A 24,010-nucleotide genomic window follows, 5' to 3' on the forward strand; every position below is an offset into this window, starting at 1 on the left:
CAAGGATTGGTCAGGTGTGGCCCTTTTAGTATGGCAGGCTCTTTCATTAAGGTAAAATTGGTTAACAGCCTTACATGTCACCAAATGGAAAGAAATAAATCTAAAAAGAGAAAAAATGCATGGGCCACCATAGGGCCTCATCAGGGAAGAGAGCTGTCACTAAACAAACACCCAAACATAACAAAAAAGCCTGATGCCATTCTGCATGGGTCAACATCATCCAGGGAGGGTGAAGCAGAAGGATCATGCAGCAGTGGCAGGGGACAATTTCTTCTGAGTGGTGATGGGCAGCTTGCCTGTGGAGCTCCAACATGAGCCAAGAACCAGGAGGTGTTCAGAGTAGAGTTACAAAAAGGACTTGAGGTCTGAGAAGCCTGTATTCCAGAGAGAGGCCTTGAGTTTAATAAGTTAAATACTTCCTTACTTAATGTGCCAAAAAGATGGAGGGTGACTTGACTGCAGCCCGAAAGAACTGACAAAGATACAAAGTCTTCCCATTTTTTAAGGTATCTCATCTAGTAGAATTGATAATAGGAGCCAACAGTTAAGTGGTAAACCTAGGAAATTTCAGATGAGAAAAAAATTTTGTATTTTTCACACCCAGAGTCATTTTCCGTAATGAATTACTTATTTTAGGATATCGTGGATTCTCCTTCTCCAAAAGTGTTTAAATAAGGACAAAGCATCTCTTTGTAAGAAGAAAGGAAGTAGTTACAGGCTAGAGGCAGAAATTTCTGGGTGAAGCTTTACAGCTCCATAGGTTAAAGCCTAAAATATGATGTGAAAGATGTGATGGTGAAGCTCAGGCAAATGACTGTGGGTATGAGTCCTTACAGCACCTGGACTGAGCTCCAGCAGGGACCAGCCCTGGGAGTGCTGCTCCCAAAAGACATGTCAAGCTGGCACCTGGCAAGGGGCAGGGCCAGCAGGCACACTGGAGCTATGGCCCCCAGGAGCCTGCAGGTCTGTCCTGAGGAAGGTGGCTTCTAGACAGCACTAGTTGAAAAGCTTGTTTTTGGCCCTGCTAGTGGTGTTGTTGGTTGTGGGTTGTGTGGTGGTTTGTTTTTTGGTTGTTTGTGTGTTTTTGTTTGTTTTTTTTGTTGTTTTTGTGGTTTTGTTGTGGTGTGTGTGGGTTTTTGTTATGTAAATTGCATTTTTTTAGGAGTTAGCAATTAAAAAAATCAAACATTTACTAATTATTCTGTAGATTTTATGCAAATCTTTTGATATATAAATCAGGGTTTGTTTTGTTTTAATATCACAAGATATTTCAATATCTGTATGAGAAGGCTTTTCACAGTTCATCCACCATGCCATTTTAGCATCTTGTACTCAATGTTCTTACACCATGGCCTAAGACAGCATTGGCTGCCCTTGCAGCCACCTTTCTGTTTTTCTCCATACTTTATTAAGACACCTTTACATAGAGAAGATTCCATCTCAGAGGAAAGACTGGAAAGTGATTGTGTTCTGAGTGCTAAGATGAGGCATAAGTGAATTGAACAAATAAAAAGGGGGAAAAGATGTTCCTTCTCTTCTAGTCTCAAAGTTAATGTCAGTGTTTAGGGCTAATTGTAATAATTAGCAGAAAACTGATTGGATTAAATTTTTTAATACACCTCTTGTCAAACTTAAGTTTCAACAAATGCTGGTATTTCCCATACAACTCCATGTTTTTATTTTGACAGGTATGATGGTGCCATCTTTGACCTCAGCTGTGTATTTCTTTGTGTTTTTGGGCCTGTGCACATGGTGGTCCTGTTGCCAAGCATTTGATCCGCTGATATTCAGCTGTCTGTGTGTATTAATGGCTATATTCAGTGCGGGACATTTGATTGGACTTTATCTGTACCAGCTACAGTTCTTTCAGGAGGTTGTTCCACCAAAAGATTTCTATGCCAGGTGAGAGAAATTCCTTTTCTGTTTAATTGTGGGCACATGATGCAATGCTGTGTTGTCACATGTTGGTGCAAATGATCTTCCACATAATGCTGTGACAAATTTTACACATAGCTTCTTGTTCAGTCTTGGAAGAGTCGAAGCATTTCAGATAGAATGGTTTTGAATGATAGTGATGAAAATCCAGACTAGGTAATTGCAGACAGAGAGCTGGAGAAGGGTAGGGTGGCAAGGTGATTTCTGGTTTTGGTCAGAGTGTTCCTCAGATTGTGAATGATTTGGCTAAGACAGGAAATAAGTGAAATCGATGGCAACATTGATGCAAGGGCAAATGAAAAAAATGCACTTTTTTTTTTTTAGTAGAGGAAAAGAAATGCTCTGATGTCCAGTGTCATAGTGCCTTAACTGGAGCAAAATGCTTTAGTGGTGCCATTCTTGTTTGCAGAGGCTGAGGACTGCTGGGGTCCTTCCTGTACTGTGCATATTAGACTGTTGATATAAAAATTCTCTCTGGTCACACAGAATCACATAGAACATGCTGGTCTTATCTTAATACCAGCAGCTACTTCAACTAAAGTAAAAAACCCACCATTTCTAGTTACTTCTGCAGCAAATATTGATTGGCTGTGCTTTCACTGGCCCTTTAATTTTCTACATATTGTAATTTAAAATAAGATGAATTAATGGATGTATTTTGCTCATCATGATGTTTTTCTGCTGGATTATGATTACAAATTGGTTTTTATGGTATGTATTTTTAATGCTGTAGTAATCCTCACATTAAACTATATGTGAACATTAATTTTATTTCTAATAAACCTATTGTTCCTTTTAACTTTTATAAGTTGAAGGTGAAAGGAAATTAGATGTACTGTGGAGAATCAATTAATTATTTATCTCTCAATGCATGATTAAAAGCAGTAAAATTGAGCTGTCTAGCTGCAGTAGCTGTAGCTTTAGTACTTAGACATTTTATTTAATACAGGTTAATAGATGTATATTTTGTGATGTTGGAATTGGTGACTTGAGGAGGCTGATTGGGAGGGCATAACATAACTTGAAAAATCAGAAAAGGCCTGCTTAGTTTAGGTTCTTTCATGCCACCTAGAGGTTAAGGTAGGAGAATGGATGATTTCCAGTGCCAAGAACCTGAAATGCTCACAACTTCCCTAAACCTTTTGTATTACTTCTTCCATGTATTAAGAAAATAAAAATAAAATGGCTTCAGAATTCTCAGCCATTTGTCTATGAGGTTATCAACTCACAGTTTTTAGCCACAGACAGCAAAAACATTTTCTCAAGGAGAGGAAATATGTGCTTCATACTGTTGAGGTACAACATGTGAAACTCTCTTCATATGCATAATTTCTGAAGTCCCTTTTTTCTTTCTAGTATTTTTTCTATTAATTTTAAATTAATATATTTTTATTTACTTTAAGTTTCTACTAATTTAGTCTCAAGCTAATCTTCTGCATTTAGTAATTTTTTTCTTGTTTTGTAAATAATGTGATTCTTTGTTTTATGACAAAATTTGTTCAATATGAAGATGGCACTTTAACTTAGTCATTAATTTTTGAAATGAAAAAAATCAAGTTGCAAAAAAGTTGCCTCTGCCTTCGAGTCGAACAGAAAAGGACCTTTAGAGTTTGGGTTAAAAAAAGTCCCAGTGTTGGACCTCAAAATGTGTACTGACTTTTCGCAAAAAAAAAAAAAAAACAAACGGTGTTACCTTCTTGCAGACTTTCTCTTGAACTGGTACTGTTGAGTACTCTGCCTTTTACACCTGATAGCATGTGAGGGACTGATGTTCCAAATTACTTAGGAAATCATGCTTGAATATACACACCAATGTATACACAATGTACACATATCAGAAGGTGCAGTATTCCTTGTTTCCTTACTTGCAATTCATTCTTTGGTGGATTTACTTTGATCTGCTTTCAGGGAGATGTCTTTGAAGAGCACTAAGACAGGTGTTATCAGTGCCTGAAAGGGAAAATCTTAGTGTGAGAAATGGCCACTGATGATTTTTAATGATGGACTTGAGCTGATATATAGGCAGTGGCTAGGAGAGGAAAAATGAGGGATGTGTATTGGAATGGTGCAGAAAAAATATTTTAGTGTTTTTCATCCCAGAAGAAAATCAATATTGCTATTTTATGTACCATCTTGGTTTGAAAAAGTGCTAAATATGCAGAGTTCCCATTAATACTAGTACATGGCTTTCATGGGCAAATTATATGCCAAGAAAAGAATTTGATTCCCCAAATTCTTGCTTCAAAAAGGACATTGAGGTGCTGGAGCATGCCCAGAGAAGGGCAACAAAGCTGGTGAAAGGTCTGGAGCTGAAGTTTAATGAGGACTACCTGAGGGAACTGGATTTGTTCTGGAGAAGACTCAGGAAGAAGCCTGGAGAAGAGAGGGCTCAGAGGTGACTTTGCTCTTAACAAGCATGTTGTAGCCAGGTGGGGGTTGGTCTCTTCTCCTGAGTGACAAGCATAAGGACAAGAGGAAATAGCCTCAAGTAGCACCAGGGGAGGTTTAGATTGGATATCAGGAAAAATTTGCTCGCCAGAAGGATTGTCTGCCATTGGAAGAGTTGAGTCACCATCCCTGGAGATATTTAGAAGATCTGTAAACATGGCACTTGGGGACATGGTTTAGTGATGGATTTGGCAGCGTTGGCTTAATGGTTGGACTCGATGATCTTAGAGGTCTTTTCAAACCTAAATCATTTTATGATTACATATGAAAGAAGGACTTTTTTGTCTCTGTAAAGTTTTGAGGGCTTGATCCCAAGGATAAGCTCTCATCAGTTACAAGGGCAGTTGTGAAAACTACTCCTGTTAAGTGGATATTTTTTCTTTCTGCAGAGTTTAAGTCTGATGTTTTAAAAAGCTCCTTTCTGGGTTTGAGTTCTCAAGTTGACAAGAAATGTACAAGTGGTTTCTCTGATCAATAAAAATGTGTTTTCTCTGAATAGTGTAATGCATTCAGCTTGTCAGTGTATCGATTGATTTCAGACTAAATGAAGTTAAACTACACCCAAACAAATGGGCAAATTCTCAAGTTAACAGTATTATTCAGCTAAGATTTGCATCATCCTTGAGCTGCTTCTTCCTTTTAAGAATATTTCAATTTCAAAATTCACCACTTGTAAGCAGTGGCTGAACAATGTCACCAGAGGAAAGCAGATTTTTTGGGAGAGATAACCTGAAATCTGGTGAGTTCAGATATTTTTGCCCTGATGCTTTATGGGGGTTGTGCAAACAAAGTGTTTCCCCTGCCCTCCTTCCCCCAAAATAGGATGTTGTGATAACAGCCTTAAGTATTTGCCACAGTGATATTAATGAAGGTATCAATGTTCTACAAACTTTCAGATCTGCTGCTGTGGCTGCCTGGTTCTATGATGAGCAGGTGGAAGTGGCATAAACACAAACACACTGAAGTGCCATTGAGTGAGCACTGGGATCTGCAGATTGAAAAACAACTACAGATTGAAAAAGTGTAATGAAAAGTTTGAGGTATAGCTGATATGCCAGGGGTAGGCACACTCCCAGCAGAGCTTGGAGGATTTACCTGGTTACATCTATCAACACTGCTTAAACACCAGCTGATCTCTGCCAGCTAAGATGTCCACACTCTGTTAACTTCTTTTATAAGAGGTATCTTCAGTGTTGGCTTGCTGCCATATTGCAAATTGATTTTCGAATGGGAAAACAACAAGAAGTATCCATTTAAAGCAAAAGTCTGAAAGTATCGTGTTTCTGTCATTAAATTCTTTTCACCCAAGTTAGTAAAAACAAGTCAATGAGCTAAAATGACTTTAGAAATTAGGTACACAGTGTCACAGCCTGAAATAATACACAGTAATATGTTTGCCATTTTTCGGATTGCTGCCTCCTTTCTTCCTGATATTATTTATTTTGGCAAAAAAATGTAATTGGGGAAATGATAAAGCCTTGCCAACATGAAGAAATAGGATCAGTGCGGTGGTATGAGGTTTACCTGAGTCAGTAAAGTTATTCCTGTCCAAAATTGTGCTTATAAGCATATTAATTTAAAGATCCAGCTATCCAATGTAAATTAAAAGCTATTTGCTTTCTTATAGTTTAGCTCTGTCTTGCTTGTAGTTTTCAGACAAGTAATGTTCAAAATAGTTTAAATACAACTGGTTTCTTCTGTGGAAGGCATCTGCCTTACAAAATGAGGCAAACCTAGGAGTCCAGGTAGTGCCACCCACTTCACAGTGGTACCTTATTTCACACCTGCTTAAGTGAATGGGAATTTGGAATTACACAAATGATTGGTTTGCTGCAATATGAGTTGGGAAGTCTAATCTAAGGAGTTTTTTCAAGAGGAAATTTTCATCTGAAAGATGTCTATAAATCTCTCAAGGCAGGACTTTTAAAATAGGTTTTACAGTAACTAATAATAAGCTTGATAAATTACTCTTATTTTTGGAGAAAGTGATACATTGATATCTGCTACAGATGATAGGTTTAAGATATTAAGGTATTTTCAGATTAACCTGAGATGAGTCCAGTCCCATATCCTCCATTTGGACTTCCCTGGAAGCTTTTGTATAAATTCAGATTTTGTAGCCAAAATACTCTATTCAACAAGGGTTATAAATGCTTAAGCACTGTCCCAAAAATGTTCCTGGAGTACCCAGATCAGGGTTGGACATCCAGCTGTAATATTTTTTTCTAAGTTAGAGGCTACACGTCCGGATAAAATCCCATAAGGAGAGCAGATATTGCCGATATAGCAAGCTGTAGCTGATTGATTACCTTGTTGGCAGTGTCTTGCCTTTGCAGGTCAAGGCACTGATCTCCTGCTCTCTTGCTGCTTTTGTAGCTCCACCGGAGCCAAGAGCTGGACAACATGTTTCACCTGAGCTGCAGCCACTGCTATTCCTTGCTGCAGACCATCTTTGGCACCTGTCTCAAAGGTGACTCCCCTCTGAGAGGCAGAATTTTCTTTACCTGATAGGAAATTCTGAGGTTTTTGGAGTTGCCTTTTGACTTGGTCACAAGCCAGTGTTTGAACAGACAGAATGTTTAAAGCTCATTTATGTATCCTATACTGATCCCATATGTTCTGTACTGAGCTGCCCTTTGCCTGCAGCAGCTTTCATGCCTTCTGCCTGGTATTTTTCAGCTCTTCTCACCATGGTACTGCAGCACCCACCGCCAGGCAGAGGGCAGACCCTTGAGTACTTTCCCTGTAAAGACACTCCACCACCCTTCTTCTGTTCCCACCATCCTCTATCAGCAAAAGCATACATTGCAGTTGCAGAGGGTGTTCCAAAACATGTCAGACCAGCAACCATATTGGTTACGATGACCAGATGTGGTTAGAGACCCACAATTTCTCTCTTTCAGAGGAAGAGAAGTTAGATATTTGACCTATTCTTATAGAAATTTTGCAGCTGAGTTTCATATTAGCTCTATAATGAACCATATTTTAGGATATTTAATTCTACTTAGAATGTTTCAGCCTATATGCTTTCATAGAACTTTATCGTCAGCTTCCTTGTAGTTGTTTAAAAATATTTTGCAAAGGAAGTGAATGATTCTATTAACAGCTGAGGAATGCAAGCTCATTCTCCTGTTAACGAAGGATAATAATCATCCTTGCTATTTTAATCTCTTTCTAAATTATGAGGTGGCCTTATTCGGGCTCCCTTTCCTGTGAAAGTTTGAACAAGGAAAAAGCAACAGAGGAAATAGTAAGTAGCAATCTGCCTGGAGAGCAGACTTTCCCAGTTCCATCCTCATGGTGTCAACAAGATGTCAATGCTCACTGTAGCCACCACCCTGCATCAAGTGCCAAATTTAGCCTTGGAATAAGCAGGCACAACTTCACTGACGTTACTTACATAGCACCTCAGGTGATTTACACCCCTCTGTCTTCCCTGGACTTGAAAGGGTATAAACCAAAACATGTGCCAAGACCTTATAAAAATGGTAATTTTCTGCATGTGGGACAAAGCAGTTTCCAAGTTGTGTTCTGCTACCATGGTGAGTCTACCACTGATAAGAGCCCTGGTGGCCTGGTGGGGCTGGCCCTGGCCACAGGGGGTTCCCATTAGTGGGAAGAGGGTAGCCTTAGCACTCCCAAGAACGACCACACTGCATCTGAAAATCGAGTGTAAGCTGCAAACATAAAAATCAGTTGACATCATGTGACAGAATGTTGGTGAATTGCCTCTTCCTTGATGTCTCCTGCCCCCAAATAGCTGTGTCTTGCACAGAGCCACCTCTTTCCTGGGTGCACTGAACTATTGAGGTGAGAGGGACAGAGGCAAGTGACCAAGATTTTAAAGCTGTACTGTCATAAACTTGCCTACTGATTCTGATTGAGCTGAATTGGGTGTGCAATTTGCCTTATGATGTAGCTGTACCACTTTTGTGTACTCTCAGGCTCTGCTGTGATCAGCACACCTCCCTGCTAGCAGAAGGTCTGCTCATAGGTAGGGAGAGACAGATCCTTCCACTCCCCCACACACACCATGTGCCTGCAAATGTCTGATCCCCACACTGACACTCGAATAGACTCCCTGCCCATCACAGCCTGTCCTGTGGGGACATGCAGAGGGTGTGCATGTCACTGTGAAGAAATGATCCCTTAATTTTCTTTTTGTGTTTTCTGAAAAACACAGATCTGCATACTATGGTCATTGATGAAGTGCCTAAAAACAAGGACAGAAAAGGGATAAAAGCCCTCTCCTCCTATCAGATTTGTATTGCTATTGTTCTGTGGTATTAGGAGATGTGGATTATAATTAGCAAACTTCTCTTGGAATTACAAACTTGTTTTCCTGATGTCTGCTCAAGAACAATTATTTTCGCACTCTGGCCTGACCAGAAATAGTGATGATGAATATTTAACACTTTTGTGGTTCTTAGTGTTTTCAGCTCAATGTATCAACAGCAAATGAATCATCCCACATTCCTTGGAGGTAAAAAAGGCAGTCCTGACTAACCTCAGCTGAGCACATACTGTCGAGTTAGTCCTTGTCTGTGCAGGGGAAGTCTACATCAGTTTCTCTAAACACTCACAGAGTGGAAGTGCTTCATCTCTTGCTTATGTTCATTTAGCTGAAGTTTGGAACTTGCTGATAATAGCTGAGCCAATCATGTTCAATTTATTACCAATTTAAAATCAGCTGTTATACCACTTTGGTTTTGAAATCAGGCAATTTCCACACATTTCCCAAGCCTTATTGTTCATTATCCCATTATCTTCTTTCCCATATCCTGCTATTTTATTTTTATGTTTAAAGCCAAATGGGAATCATAGCTTTTATTTCTGCCTTAGTGCACTCACTGCTAAAAAGGAATATTTTCTTTGCTCCTACTTTCAACTGCAGAATCTCTTGATGAAGGTATCAATCACTCTTGTGGCTTTTTCAATACATTTCACTGCCAGCTGAGTAAGTGGAAAATCTCTTTATCCTCTGCATGCATCACTGAACCTAGCAGACTGTCCCAATGTGACTGAAAAGTATCATCACTCCTTTTTCAGAGGTGGAAAAATTCCCTAACAGAGAAGTTAGATGAATCACATAACCCCCCGAGATACCCAGAACTTGGAATAAAGCACACAGCTTTTGGCTACAGTCTGAGTCCTAGATCACAGACCAAGTTAAAATAGTATGAAGCTACACTTTAAAATAATTCCTGTTCTTCTGCACATGTTCCTCTGAGAGGTAGCAGTAAATCTCTTAGGCTGGCAGCAGTTGCATGGTTAGATGTACCAGGTCACTTGCATGTTCTGGTTGGCACCACCCCACTAAATGCTGATGCTCACTGGGGTTATCTGAGCACTTTCTCCTCTTCCTAAATGACTTCTGCCAAAGTTTTACCCACAGTTAGCTAAATGCTTCTGTCCTTCTCCCAGCACCTGAGCACAGGACAACAAGGATGTCGATGGAATGCATTACTGGCTGAGTTTTGGGAGCAGACTGCCCCCTGCGCTGCCTGTGAGACACTTTCTGAGGTGGGGCTGTCGGCTCCTTTCCTTTCAGCAGCTCTGCCAACTCACTTTAAAAACCCAATAGCCTCAGTCACTAATTTGCATGGAAAGCTGTTGTTAACCATGTCATTGTTAAGCTGTGTCATTTTTAAGCTGTGCCTCCTGCTCTGTGCTTGAGTGTCCAAGTTCACCCCCTGACAGGGGAAGCATTAATGTCCATGGATGTTTCTGAACAAGCCTTTGTTTTTCCCATGATTTCCACGTGATTCCTTAGAAGCCTGGACCTGTCTTCTCATGACTTTCATCTCTGAGTAGAAAGTTCAACTAAACATAAAAGAAAATTAATTTTTTTTCACACAGCTTGGGTGGTGATTTTACTCAGATGGTGGTGATCAGCATTAGTTACTTTTCATCCCCTTTTGGTCACAGGGAATATGTGTGTAGATGATGAAGGTGAGCAGGTGGCAAATCACTGGTGCCAACCAGCCTTCTCTGCTGGGGTGACTTTTCTCTCTCCATCCTCACATCCTAGCAAGGCTGCCTCACTCCTGTAGCCTCCATCCTCCCCAGGTTGCCTCTGGTTTGTAGCTGAAGCTATTTGGGGGAAAAAACCAAATAAAACTGCTGCATTTACAGTAGTTTTATTTTAGTGACAGAACAAACAACTATTTGCCTAACTCTCTCTGTTTGAGAACAAATTATTTGCCTAACCTAACACATGAGCCAGGCTGCTGCTGTCAAAGCAGTGACAATGCTGGCCCTGGTTAGGAATAATCACATTGATGGAATCACTCTAGCTAAAGTTATCTGGATGGAGTACTAAAGCAATTTCTTCTGCATCTTTATCCCCATTTCACCACCTTCTTGTTATCCTGTCTGGTAGTTGTCCCTGAGCCAGATGCTCGTATGTCTGATTGGGATGAAAAGGTGCTGGAATCGCTGCTTCAGCACATTTCCTCCTCAGATGACCACCTCTGGAAGTCCCAGCAGAGGTCCTTGGAGGCTACAGCAACATGGGGCTTTTCTAGCTCACTAATGTGCTGAAAGGAGCAAAATCAATATTGATGCTCACTGGAAACTCAGAGTAAAGTTGAACTGTGTCATGGATAAGAAAACATTTGGGGATCCAGTGAGGAAACCCATTGATAGGATAAATCTCCTTCATTTAAGGCTTTTGAAGATGGGTTTTATCTCAGTAAACAAGGGATTAATAGACCCACGCCTATTTTTAGTGATAACAGTGGGAAATTATTACTTCTAATGCAATGACAACTTTTGTAATAGAAAGTCTGTACAAAGTTCAATTATTAGATGAAATGGGGTATAGAGGTCACAAGTCTTTTTGCTCAGACTTAAATTCCCCTCAGAGAAGCTGGTTTATTTCAGACATGTGAAGTATTTTAATGTCTGAAGTTTGGTCATTTGTAATGGATGCCCATTCCTTAACAGCTTCCAGTCACATAATCTCAAAGAAAATCTTATTATCTGGTGACTTAAAAACAAAAGAACAATTTATAGAGTAGCTACTACTTATCATCTTAGCTTAAAGTTGTTAATTCACTTGAAAGCAAAGTGATTTTATTGTAGCTGCTTATACAGCCCTTTTTTTCTCCTTGAATTAAGGTTTATGTTGTATTTACAAGTTTTGCAAGCTTTAATGTAATTCACCACCCTTAAAGATACCCTTTCTCCTCTACAGCTTCCTGATTAATGGCCCATAATTCCTCTCTGTCCTCACTATGTGGATGATATTAGCACACAAGTTTTAAACTACTCACTTTTTCATGAGGTTTCTCATGCAGTAGTTGTGCATTTGAAATTAGTTTTCCATTAAAAGAAAAGTCACTGATGTTCAGAAGAGGGTGGGAGATACACACGGGCTGGTTTTGTCATTGCCAGAAAAGCTTTGATCCAATAGAAGCTATGGAAACTAAAACTTGGTAGAAAAAAAACGGACATAAGACATCTGCTAAAGAGCTATAGAAATATGATGACATTAAAACAAAAGTTAGAATGATCTACTTACCTACCAAGTCTACATTCCCTATATGTATGCCTGTATTATAGCGTTGGGATAGCAACATGCTGAAGAAAAACAATTCCTGTCTTAGTCTACATTTACAAATATTTCAAAAAAATGTTTTTAAGTGTTAAGCTGAAATTTATCATAATGCTTCTCAACCCAAACAGTCAAATTTTTTTATGGATGTTAATATGGCACAGTTCCACCTAGCCAGCTCTGAATTATGCAAATCTGAACCAAAGTGGGGCCTAGGGCTTTTTAGTACTAAAAATAGTTGCAATGCTTTTTAAAGCTTGTATCACTCCAATATGGACACATTTAATAACTTAAGTCCAGCTGTGGACTGAGGTTTGTGGCTGCAGTATCTCCCTACACAGTTGTCCTGCTGAGCTGAAGAGGAGGCATGAAGGATCAAGTCCTTCTCTGTGGAATCTTATAAATAACATGATTTGGAAAGACAAATGCCAATTTTTCCATTCATTCTTCTTTTTCCTTTAAAAAGCCACATGAAACCAAATGCCTCCTGCTTGCTTTAACCCTAATTCTTTGGGATGCCTAATGCATTTCAGCCAACTTTTCCACCTCTTTCCTCCCTGTGTTCTGCTATTTCTGTAAAAATGTGGTGTCAGTTCAGTGTACCCTGGAGCAGTAGCCCCAGTATGGTCTGCATTCCAGGCCAGTAGCCTGGGGAGTAATGACCTTCTGGAAGGCAAGGATGGGCCTGAAGGTACCACAGAACTGTCTGGGTGCTTTCCAACAGCATGTGCTGCTTTGGGCACGTAGCCCAAAGAGGGGAGTGGGGCGGCTCACAGCATTCCCTTGGAAGAGACATTATAGATATAAGTTTACAGATCTTAACTTCTGTGTAGCTCTGTCATCCAAGTATGGAAAACCCAATAGGATGGCTTTTTTATGAAAAGGGAACTCCTGACTTTTAGGGGGGCTGTGTAGTAGGGATGATATTTTCTATATGCTAATTTATTTTCCAATCCCTTCCACTCCTCTCTCCTTCTTATCCATGGAACATTTTCAAGCCAGACAATAATATGCACCTCTTTTAAATCAGTGTTTGAAAAAAGGTTCACTCTTGAAACAGTGCTTAGAGTTTTGGACATAGCCCTTTCAGAATTTCAAGTACTCTTCTTCATGAAACTCAGTATTCAGAGCCTGGGCTGTGAAACATGAAGTGTTGACTTTTCTCCCTGTATTTCAGCCCTTTTTGCCCCAGAAAAATAATATGTCTGCCGCACCACCACCACCTTTTTCAAATATACTATTTTTTTGTCCATTTCTACAGATTTGTTGCTCTCTTTCCTCCCTTATTGTCCCCTCCCTTATTCTCCTCTTCTTTGCTTACCCTCCTCTTCTTTCCTTTAGTTGTCTCATTTGGTCACTTTTGGCATCTTCATTCTAGGGCTCAGCTATTCAAATGTCAGTCAGTCTTGATATTCCATTCTCCTACCCCAGAACTGCAGGCACCACTCTCATCTCCTTCCCTCTGAGGAGAGTGAAATAAATACGCAAGAGAAGATATCCAGATGAAGTAAAGATTCAGACAGTTCATGAAATCCAGCACAAATTCAGAAGTTCTACAAAGATGGATTGCCCAAGTCCAACCCAGCACAGTAAAATGTTCTGATGCCATTGTTGTGGATAACCATGCAATAGGTACTGTCCCCCCAAAAAATAATCCTTTAATATCAAATGCTAAAACAGGAAATGCAGCTCCTAAAGTGATTAGATGCAGACATTTTCTTCAAACTGTTATCTTCACGCAAACTCAGAGAAGATATGGTAAAATTACCTCTTCTCTGTTGTGTAGTGAAAAGTAGTATGTAAGGTAGTACACAGAGTTGTAGGAAGATGCAGCAACTGGAAATGTCATCTAGAAAAAACTATTTCAGAAACTAAATCCCATAGAAAAAGAGACGGTAGAAGACCTGCTATCAAGTGAAGTCAACACTGGATGCCATACTAAACTGTAAACTGTTATTCAACGGCAAGTTCAATAAAAGAATTATTGTATGTCCTACATAGTGCAGGAAGTCAGAATTATTATTTCCTTTCCTGGCCTTGAAGGTTATGAGGCAAATCCTAGCCTGAAATCAACTCCTAAACATGAGCACATGCAGGATCTGAATGCACAAATATGTTTTTACTGGAAAAAAAAATCCAAATAATTTTTACTGAATGCACAATTCACAGATCTGACATATCTGTAATTACTCTTTGATAATTCTGTATATTAACCATATTTTTGTTTACATAAGCTTCTTTTTCATATTTAATACCATGACTAATTACTAACACCAATACTTTTATTTTATTAATGTAATAGTTAAGTAATACACCAATTCAAGTTTTAGCAAGGTAGAATTTTAGCAACTTAAGCAGCTTCTTAGGTGAAATATCTGTGGGTGTAACAGGAATTTGATTTTCTCTTTTCAAGTGACATTGGAATTCTACATCGGAATTTTATCTTAGACTAATATAGAAAGTGGGAGTTTTGTATGGTCACAGCTTACAGCTTTGTCAGGAAGTAATGAAAGATGAAAGTGCATCTGCTAGAAGGGTGATTCACAGATTCAATAAGAAGCTTTTCTGAGAAAGCATGCTTATAGAATAGGAACTGGATAAAAAGTTGCCACCTTTATTTTAAGAACTGTTTCTCACTGTGTTGTTTCAGAGCATTTCTCAGTCAGACATTAAAATTCCTCTTGGCCTTTTAGAATGTCTGTATTTTTTTCCAAAATATTTCTGCTGTGTATCTTTCAGAATATGAGTGAGGACTTTGAAAAGCCTAGTTTTAGTTCTCTGCAAGAGTAGAAATATTAATCTATTCACATCTTGCAAACCTCCTTTTTTTTGACATTGTGTGCAGTTTTTTGGAAAGCCAAATAGGTCCATTAGTAAAGAATTCTCTCAGAATTTGTTTTATTTATCTTCTGTATGCAGGCACACATATACTTGTCTTGTTTGGCAGTGGATTTCTCCCATTTAGGACTCATTCTGACCTTACTGATAGCTTATGTGGATGTTGGGTGATATGAAGTCACACCAAGATCAGAGCTGAGCTCAAATACAGCTGGTTGGGATCAATACTGAATGTAAAGACATCTTTGCAGAATGAAGTATGCAGAACTGAACAATGCCCTCATTTGTATTGCTTATACATTTTATAGCAGTCATATCTATGTAATTAGAAGCTTTGTGCAAGAGAAGATGACTCTATTTCTCTGAAAAATGTTCTGCACCAGCAGTTCTCATTGAGAATAATGATGAAGCATAAATACTGAGTGAGTAGCAACTTGTAGCATTTTTGGAGGTCAGAACGGACAGAATGAGCATTCCCAAGATAACAGTGAATTTTGAACATGACAAACAGGGAATGTTGTGTTGAGTATGTCGTGACTAACAAGACTCAAAGCCCAAGGAGTAATCAGAAGTGAGGAGCAGTTCCTCTGCATTTATTCTTTAATAGACAAAGTGAAATACATTAAAGTACATTACTGGTCATGTGGCAATATAGAGGGAAAAGATGTGCTGTAACTTATGAATGTTTAGTGAATGCAAGACCAGAAGGGAGCAGAATTAAGTCCAATATTATAATGTATGAATAATTTGAAGCCAGCAAATGAAACCAAGAGAATGAGAATTTAACTGACACATAATAAAATTTTCTAATCATTAGGATTATCTGGAATGTTTGCTTTTCAGCGGAGATAAAAGTAAAACACAAGTTGTTCTGACTTTATAGCTGTAGTATTTTATAAAACATAGTATAGGAATGGAATATGTGATATGAAGGTCATGTCTGATTGGCAGAAGGTTCTGAGAACCTTCAGGAACTTTCCCTCATTTCTGTAGGAAATACTCATCACTAACTGTCAATGGAAAGATTTTGGACTTTAGTAGGAATTGGATTTCAGTCTAATTCTGATGCTCATGAGACAGAAATAGGGTGAATCACACTGTGCTTACACAGAAAAGCTTAAAATGAACCATTTGGAGAGCTGTGTAATGAAAGAGATGTAGAAGATGAAACTAACAGGAATTCAGCAGCTAATAGGAACTCAACAGCCCTGATCACTGATGAGCAGAAATGACAACTCAGTTGGAGGGAGGAAAGCAGACAAACAAGATGTTCCTCTGTGCTGACAGAAATATGAACAGAATACAATCCAGCATGAATTTCACCCAGAGAGAGCCAAACCATAACATCAGCTCCGAATGTTCTTGGATGCAGTGTGAGTTTGAGTCTTGGAAGTTGGAGTCTGAGTCAGCTCCAAACACAGCTCATTCAGCTCCTTTAAGTTAAAGCAATTTACTTTGTATGCAGGATTTTTTAAAATTTTTTTTTCCCCAACCTTGGATCCACCCCAAAGCTCTGAGAGGTTTTAAAGTTTACACCTTTGGCCTGTGTTGACAATCAGAATGAGAAGTGGGTGCTGATAGATTGCTTAATAAAATGCTATGGATCTCTCCTTCTGGGAGTCACTGGTATTATGCCCATGCAACAAATCCCCAGTTAATGAACAGGTATATTTTCACTTTACAGCATCCAAAAGGAAGATGTCAGGCAGCACATCTCTGTTGAATATCATTCTTTTTCCTTGTATTCATTCAGCTTTTCATGTTGGATCTTACTAGGTAAAGGAAGAATTAAGCTTTTAGTCACTCTTTACAATTAAATTCCCCATCAGAAAAACTTGCATGTTTTGTTTTTTATTAATGTATTTGGTTTACTCTTTCAGAGGAACAATAGTTGGGGATTTATTGTTCTACCAAGAAAGAGTACTTCTTTATTGTCTCTTATAATCAGACCCATATTTTGTAAAAAGATGAAACCTCTCAGAGACATTATGGTAGAAAAAGCTTTTGTCAGTAGACAAAAGTGTTTATAGTGAATACTGACACGTGCTACTGGACAGCTCATGCCCTAACTTTGAAACTCTGCAAGCTATTTTACAGTTAAAGACAGATTAATTGTTGTTTCCTATTAGTTTTGTTTCAGTATTTAGCACATCTACTAAGCATCCAACATCTTGTATTAAATTGAAAATGTTGGGGATTTTTTTAATTCTAAGTGGTGTCTTTTCCAGCATATGTTCCTTACTTGACAGAAATGTTGTGTACTCCCAATTTTTCCAGAAACATCAAATATCTCATGTCATTGATACTTCTAATTAATTTTTTCTTTTTTTCCTCAATTATTTGATCATCTGAAACAATGACCTTTCTGAATGTTTTCATTTTGTATTCACAAAAGCCATTAATTCAATAGAGCACTATATGTTTATAAAAATTAGCAAAATTAGAGAGCAGTTTATTAATAGTTTTAGTTTTTTAAAAGAAAATATCAGTAAACTGTTCAGTGTGCCAAGGAGATATACTTTACAGCTGTGTCCTGGCAGGGTGACTGAAATGGTGTTACATGTCAGTTTACTAAATCTCTCTGAAATGTCATGTTGCTGTGACTTGCCAAATGGACTTGGCGCCAGATTTTCTCTCCCCTTTTTCTGTAGCTTTGAGTCTACAGGGAGCAGGTCATTGCAAGTCTTCTCATTGGACATAGTAGATGTAATATTATTATACTCCCATTATTTATGTTGAAAACCAAGTGTAAAAACCTTTTTTTTCTACTAAATATGCAGAATGAAAATATTCACTGCATTTTAGATGTGTTGGCAAATGCTATTTTTGAACAGAACAATTGGTATTAAACATAGGCAAAAATTGCCCTCCAAAATATTTTTAAACATTGCTGAGATTTGGTGTTTATTCTCTAATGTAGCTACTTTATTTTATATTCACAGGTTGTTCGGTGTCACTTCTCTTACCCAGACAAACTGCTCAAGCACTTGGATGATCATCAAAAATCAAAAGTTATATTGGTATCACCATGCTAATCCCATCTTGCTGCTGGTGATGTACTACACCCTGGCAACTCTCATTCGTCTCTGGCTACAAGAGCCCATTGAAAGGGTAATTGCCTTCTCTCTTCCCATGACTGATAACTGTGAGTCTGGTCAATGCGGACTTGCTAACAGAGGTGCAAACATTCTGCAAAACTAAGGGAAATAGACAGCAAGTGCAAGGTGGTACTTTAAATTTGGTCTTTTTGCTAAGTGTCTCCATGAGTCTAACATGGATGTGAATGAAAATCCCAGCTTTCATTTAAGAGCAAGAGAACAAGGAAGAAAAAAGAGTAAATCTTTGCTTCTTCCAATTTCAGAGGAAAACGGCTATATGAGAACCCAGAGGTATCTTAAAAGCTTAGAAACTGAAAGTATAAAAAGGATGATCGTAGGCATTACTTATTTTAATTTCCTGATCCTCTGAGGCCTGATGTGGGTTTTGGAGTTCAGGTTTAGTAGTGCTGTAAACCACAATGAAAATACTCATGACTGTGCTGTGAATTAGTGGAGTCTGTAGTAGCAAGTAAAAATGTTGAAGATTTTCTTATTTTAAGGGTCTTTCTTCATATAATGGATAATGTAGAGTTTAACATTTAAAAAGGCAACCAAAATACGTCACCTTTGGATTGAGATATCTGGTATTTGGGGGCTACATATACAGGACTTCAAAAGGTAAATGGTGCCAGAACCATCAGCTTGAGCTATTAAAAACCATGTCTTAAGTTTCCAGAAATCTCAATACTATCTTTTCTAAAGTCACAATATTGTGGTCCAGCACCCTCTGGCATTGGGTGTTTTTAGGGTTTTTTTCCTTTTACTTTTTCTGCAGCTGCAGCATATGGAAACTAGATTTTTTTTTCTTTCCTTAAATGAAAACTGAGATTTCCAGATAATAATATGATTTTAACACTGGGGCTATAACTAAAACTTCACATCTCGCAAACTGCATAGTAAAACCATGAGAACTATTCACAGAGGAGTAACCACATGTGAAATGCAGTTAGTGGGAGCTCTGTGATCTCAGCAAGTCTGGGAATTGATTTCCAGTACTGTCATTGTTTTCATCCAACAGTCACCATCTTAAAGTTTGGTGTTGGGCCTCGGTTAGTTTCTGTGCTTTTTCACTGCAGAGAAGTGGATCTTTCTGTCTAGAATAGAGTGAATGCTGCAAGTTTCTACAGGGACTTGAGAGGAACTATAGTGGTCTTGCCTGCACTTCTTTTTTTTTAGACTGCTTGTGGTGTCTGAGATAGATATTCCCATAAAACTCTAAAACCAGTCTCTGAGAACTGCCAACAAGTGAAATTAGAGATGCTTTCCAAGCAGTTGAGCTGGACTGAGTCAGTATTAAAAGACATTAATTTAAGAAACACTGATGTCTCTCAAATCCATGGCTACATGAGAGGCAATACAAAGTCTTGCACTCCCAAGGGAATTTGAGATGTCAGGGAAATGATGCTTCCCTCCAAAGATAAATGGATGTTTAAAAAAGGGAACATTGTAAATGAAAGAGTACCCATGCATTAATGCTTGTTGTTGATGCACAGGATGTTGGTAATGACGTGTTGGTATTTGCCATTAGAAAGAGATGCTGAGATTTGCAATTGGTTTAGGCTCCATTCTTGGTTATTTAAATCCAGAAATAATTGCATTCCAGGTTTCATTGACGTGTTTTTATACTTGTGAAATTGTGGTGCGTTTGACTCATTATGGAACTAAGCATACAACCTGCCTTTGCAGTCCCCAGTGATTTCAAAGTTACTCTGTGTTTAGGATCTCACTATTAACCTGCCTAAAGTTTAATGAATGGCAAATAAAATATGCTATGAGGTGTTCAGTGTAAAGCAGTTGTTCTCTGTATCCTGCTGTCCTGTACAGTAAGAAGTGCTTTATCTTAGGAATTTTGTTAAAAAGAATCTCTTGAACAAAATTTGTTTTGGACAAAATATGTATGATAGATTATGCATAAGGAAATATTTATTAAGTCTAAAAAATGTACACAAGCTACCTATAATACAGGTGTAGCAGATGCTAAAAGCAGAGTAAGACATGCAGACCTCATGGTTTGGTTTTTTTGTTGTGTGAATTACATCTTGGGGTCCTCTTGTGGGTAAAATTCCTCCTGGATTTCAGAAAGAATTTAATTGAGACAGATGCTCTTGAGATTGTCTCTAAATGCTTCAGCTGATGAACAGTTTTACAGGAACACCCTCCACTTCAAATCTTGAATTTCAGGGTGAAGTTTTTTGTGTGTGCACCTCAATGCCAAAGTATGGCATGTATGAGATTTCAGTTTAGGGTCTCTCTGTGGGATTCTGAATGGATCTTACTCGTGTAAAGTGACTGGCAGTCCAGAGAAGATTTGCTTTCCTTATGCTTGCTATTTTGGATCCTGATTTGTTCTAACATTCAGTCTTGTGAAATTCTACCTCTGCAAATAAGAAAAAGCAATCTGTCTCTGGAGATTTCAGCTCAAAGTTGTAACTGCTGGTGCTGAATATATGAATAGAGCCCATTCATTCTGTGCTGTGAGTGGTAAGTAATAGTACAGGAGTCAACAGACTTACAGCAGTTGAATGTAGACTCCTCCTATAAAATTTTTATAATTGTTTGAATTAAAAGTTACTTCAGAATAGCTGAGGAAGAACTGAAAAATTAGGCAATTCAAAGGACTCTCACAAGTTGTGCTTGTATAACTAGTACTGTGTTTTCTGACTTTTCTTCCTCTTCTGAGAAAGAGAAAACAAGATTTCCCACCCTTCCCTGTCATCTCTTAGGTAAAAATATCTTACTGAAATAATTGCGTATATCTGAGGTCTTTTGTATTGCTTTAGTCACCCTGGTGCAGAACTAAATGCCTTTGATAAGCAGTTCTGTATGGTTCACATTCATATTAAAGTTTCAAATGGCAGTGACAAGTATTTTTAAGTGCAGAATCAGTTTATTTCATCTTACAGTTTTTCTAGGAATGCCTTTTTATGATTAAATATAAACATACAATCATATGTGAAATGTGTTACCATTTCCTCTGAGAAGTGAAACTAAATTAATAATCATAGTTTGTCTAAGTCAAGATTTAAAATATAGGACCTTGCTAGGTCCTTTTACAATTGGAATGAGGAGAGTTTCAAAACAAGCTAGGATGTTTGGCTGTCCTGTTCCCATGGGTAGCTTTGCAGACCTCTGCTCAGCACCCTGATTTATTCTTCTGTTGCATCAGGTGATTTTGCCTAAGCAATGAGAACAGTGCCACCAGCAAGCTGCCACTCAGGAGGCACAGTGCAGGAAGAGCTCTGGTGGGGCTCAAAGAGAAGCTGTAACCTACTGTGGTTTGCACTCCTCAGCTTAGTGATAGCAGCTGCTGTCACAGGTGGAGAAGTAAACCTCAGAGTTACAGGACAGTCCAGATCAGAGAGAACTTGTGAAGATCATGTGAAACAATTTCTTCTGAGAGCAGGGCCCCAAATTAGATTGTTCGGGGCCAAATCTTAGATGTTTCTAACAAAGTCTACCCATGCCAGTGATTCATTGTTCTCATGGTTTTACACATATATATATATATGTAATATTCAGAAGGTGTTTCCCTGAAGCAGATTATGTCCTTAGCCTCTTGTCCTATAACTATGCTTCCCTGTGAGAAGAGTACCCTTGTCTTCTCTAAAACTACAATTTCATAGCTGTAACTTTGGAAAAAACCTGATTCCTGTATCCTTCAGCTTCTTCAACTGTCTAATAATCTTGACAATTTTCTGTGGAATCCTCTCCAGATTTTCTATGCCTCTCTTGAGCTGGGGATGCCAGAATTGAATTGCAGGTATGGCCTGACACTTGCCAGGTACAGTGGAATAATCCCATCCCTTGATCTGCTGGCAGTACTCTGGCTGATACAGTCCAGGACGTGTCTGCCTTGACTGCTACTGGAGTGCAGTCCACTGCTGGCTCTTGTTCAGCTTGCTGTGCACCAGCACACCCAGAGCCTGTTCCACAGAGCTGCTTCCCACAGTCTGTCCACAGCCTTTACTGAATAAATGTGGGTTTATTCCAGCTGCAGGACTTTATCTTTGTTAAACCTTGTGCAGTTTTTGTTGTCCCCATCTCTGCATGGTGATGCTTTCATTTGGCCCATTTACCTCCTCGCAGTTCAGTGCCATTCTCTGACTGTGTGTGGGTGCGATGCCATGCAGGTAATTTTGAGGATACTGAATAGGACCAGACCCAGTGCCAGGCTCTGAGGAACTACACTCAGGTCAATCTACCTTTTTGTCTTTGAGCCTTTACCCTATTTGGAGAAAGACAGTTTAGCTAGTTCTCTGCCCATCTTGTGTTCCGTTTGTCAAGTCCATATCTTACCAGCTTGTTGGAAAAGACATTATGGAACAGTGGTCAAAGAGGCTGCAATCAAGGTAGCATACACTGCCTTGAAAACTAAACATTGTATTTTACAGGTTTTATATTTTATGTGTTTGTGTATGCTTATGTTATGGCTATATAGTAAGGTAGTACATGGAGGTCTGTGTAATTCTGATGTTATGTAACTAGCAGTTATTGAAAAGCTCTGTCATTTTTTCTGAAAATGTCATCTCAGGGTCACCTACCATAAACTGAGTGTATCAGCTGCTAAAAGATGTTCCAAAGACATTCTTTGGAGCAGGAGCACCAGCTGGGGGGGAAATTTCAGTTCCTCTGCTAAGATTGTATTTACAGAGCTACAGCTAGTGCTGTCATTTGTTGTCATTTAGCAGACGCCTGATGAAGAGAAATCCATCAGCAGGGAAGATGACAAAGAAATCCCCTGCAGCCCAATTCCAATGACAGCAGAGAGGAGGCGCAGTCTGTGGTATGCAAGCCACTATACAACTGATGAGAGAAAAGTAAGACTGGAGGGGAAAGGGTCTCTGCATTACACAATTACTTTGAATTAAGGGAAACAGTGTTATGTAGGTGGCAAGTAAGATCTTCAAGTGTGATTATACAAATCAGATGCAATATCAAGGCTTCATGGCAGAGTAGGAATATATTTTGTAAAAATGAATAAAACAAAAGCAGGAGCCAGTGTAAGGAAGTAAATTAAGAGCATGCTCTGTTTTTTGGCTTCCACATTCAAGAAGGGTTGGGCTGGGCTTTTGGCATGGGGCCATTATCTTTGAGCAAAATAGCTAGAAAGTCTGTCAGGGAGCTAAACCTTGTGTAAAGAGCTGATCTGCCTTGTAACTACTAATTAGCTGTGTCATTGGTGAGTGGGGACTGCCACCTAAGCATACTGGTGTCCTTATTGAAGATGCAATGCAAGGCAGTTAAGGCAGTTATGTGAAATTTTCTGGAAGGGTCCAGCTTTTTACCATCTGTCTTCATCAGCTGCACTGCAAAATTTCATTTGTTGAGTTATTGTCAAATTTGGGACATATGAACATTCATATATATTCAAGACACATATACTCAGCCCCAAGAAATCCAATCTAGTAATAATAGTCGGAAATGAGCTGGCAAATGGATAAAGTATCATGTTTTATATTTGTATAACCATTTTATTGGAACTATTTTTATAATTTTAGTAATTCTAATGATTGTTTAAAAACTGAGTTTTTAAGCACTGGATCATTAGAAAGACATTAGAAAGCAGTTAATCAGTATAATGCCATACTGATTAATTCTTTGATTTACCACCCAAAATTTCAATGCAACATTCTCAGTTCTGGTTTAAAATTCACAGGAACATACAGTAAAGTTATGCCAATGCTATGGCACACTGAATATAATTTTATGGTACTGTACAATTCTGCTGACTTTTTAAGAATTCTTTCTGAATTTCTTAGTGCAAATCTGCAAAAGTCAGCTAATATGCATGCATGTATTCAAAAAGTTAGATTTACTAATGCTTGAGCCATGCTTCTGTAATAATTTGTCCTTGCATTGCTTTTTGCAGCTTCTGTCAATGACCCAAGATGAATACAAGCCATCGGATGTTAGTATATTACTAGTCTTTGTAATTTTGCATTTCTCAATATGTGTAAATAGAGATAACAATGATACATACAGATAAAACCTTGCATGACATTTGTACAGCTTCTATATTTTTGGTTAGCCTGCCTTTTACCCTATAATCTTGATTATCCTAAATGTAAATGTCTTCTGCTTCCTTAATAATTTCCCTGAGAAAACATTGAATTGAAATTAAGCTGCTTGTAGT

General features: G+C 38.6%; 1 protein-coding gene across 2 annotated transcripts in view; it reads left to right on the plus strand.

Moving 5' to 3' along the window:
- Window positions 1–24,010, plus strand: part of PIEZO2 (piezo type mechanosensitive ion channel component 2) — a 285,437-nt gene that overhangs the window by 173,111 nt on the left and 88,316 nt on the right. For both annotated transcript variants that reach the window (XM_085052533.1, XM_085052532.1), the window contains exons 7-10: window positions 1,689–1,902; window positions 17,722–17,890; window positions 22,563–22,694; window positions 23,747–23,785. In XM_085052533.1, the coding sequence (XP_084908659.1) occupies window positions 1,689–1,902; window positions 17,722–17,890; window positions 22,563–22,694; window positions 23,747–23,785 (554 nt within the window). The remainder of the gene's footprint in view (window positions 1–1,688; window positions 1,903–17,721; window positions 17,891–22,562; window positions 22,695–23,746; window positions 23,786–24,010) is intronic.

Source organism: Lichenostomus cassidix, chromosome 2, assembly GCF_008360975.1.
Source record: "Lichenostomus cassidix isolate B80296 chromosome 2, HeHo_3.0, whole genome shotgun sequence".
Taxonomy (NCBI): Eukaryota; Metazoa; Chordata; class Aves; order Passeriformes; family Meliphagidae; genus Lichenostomus; species Lichenostomus cassidix.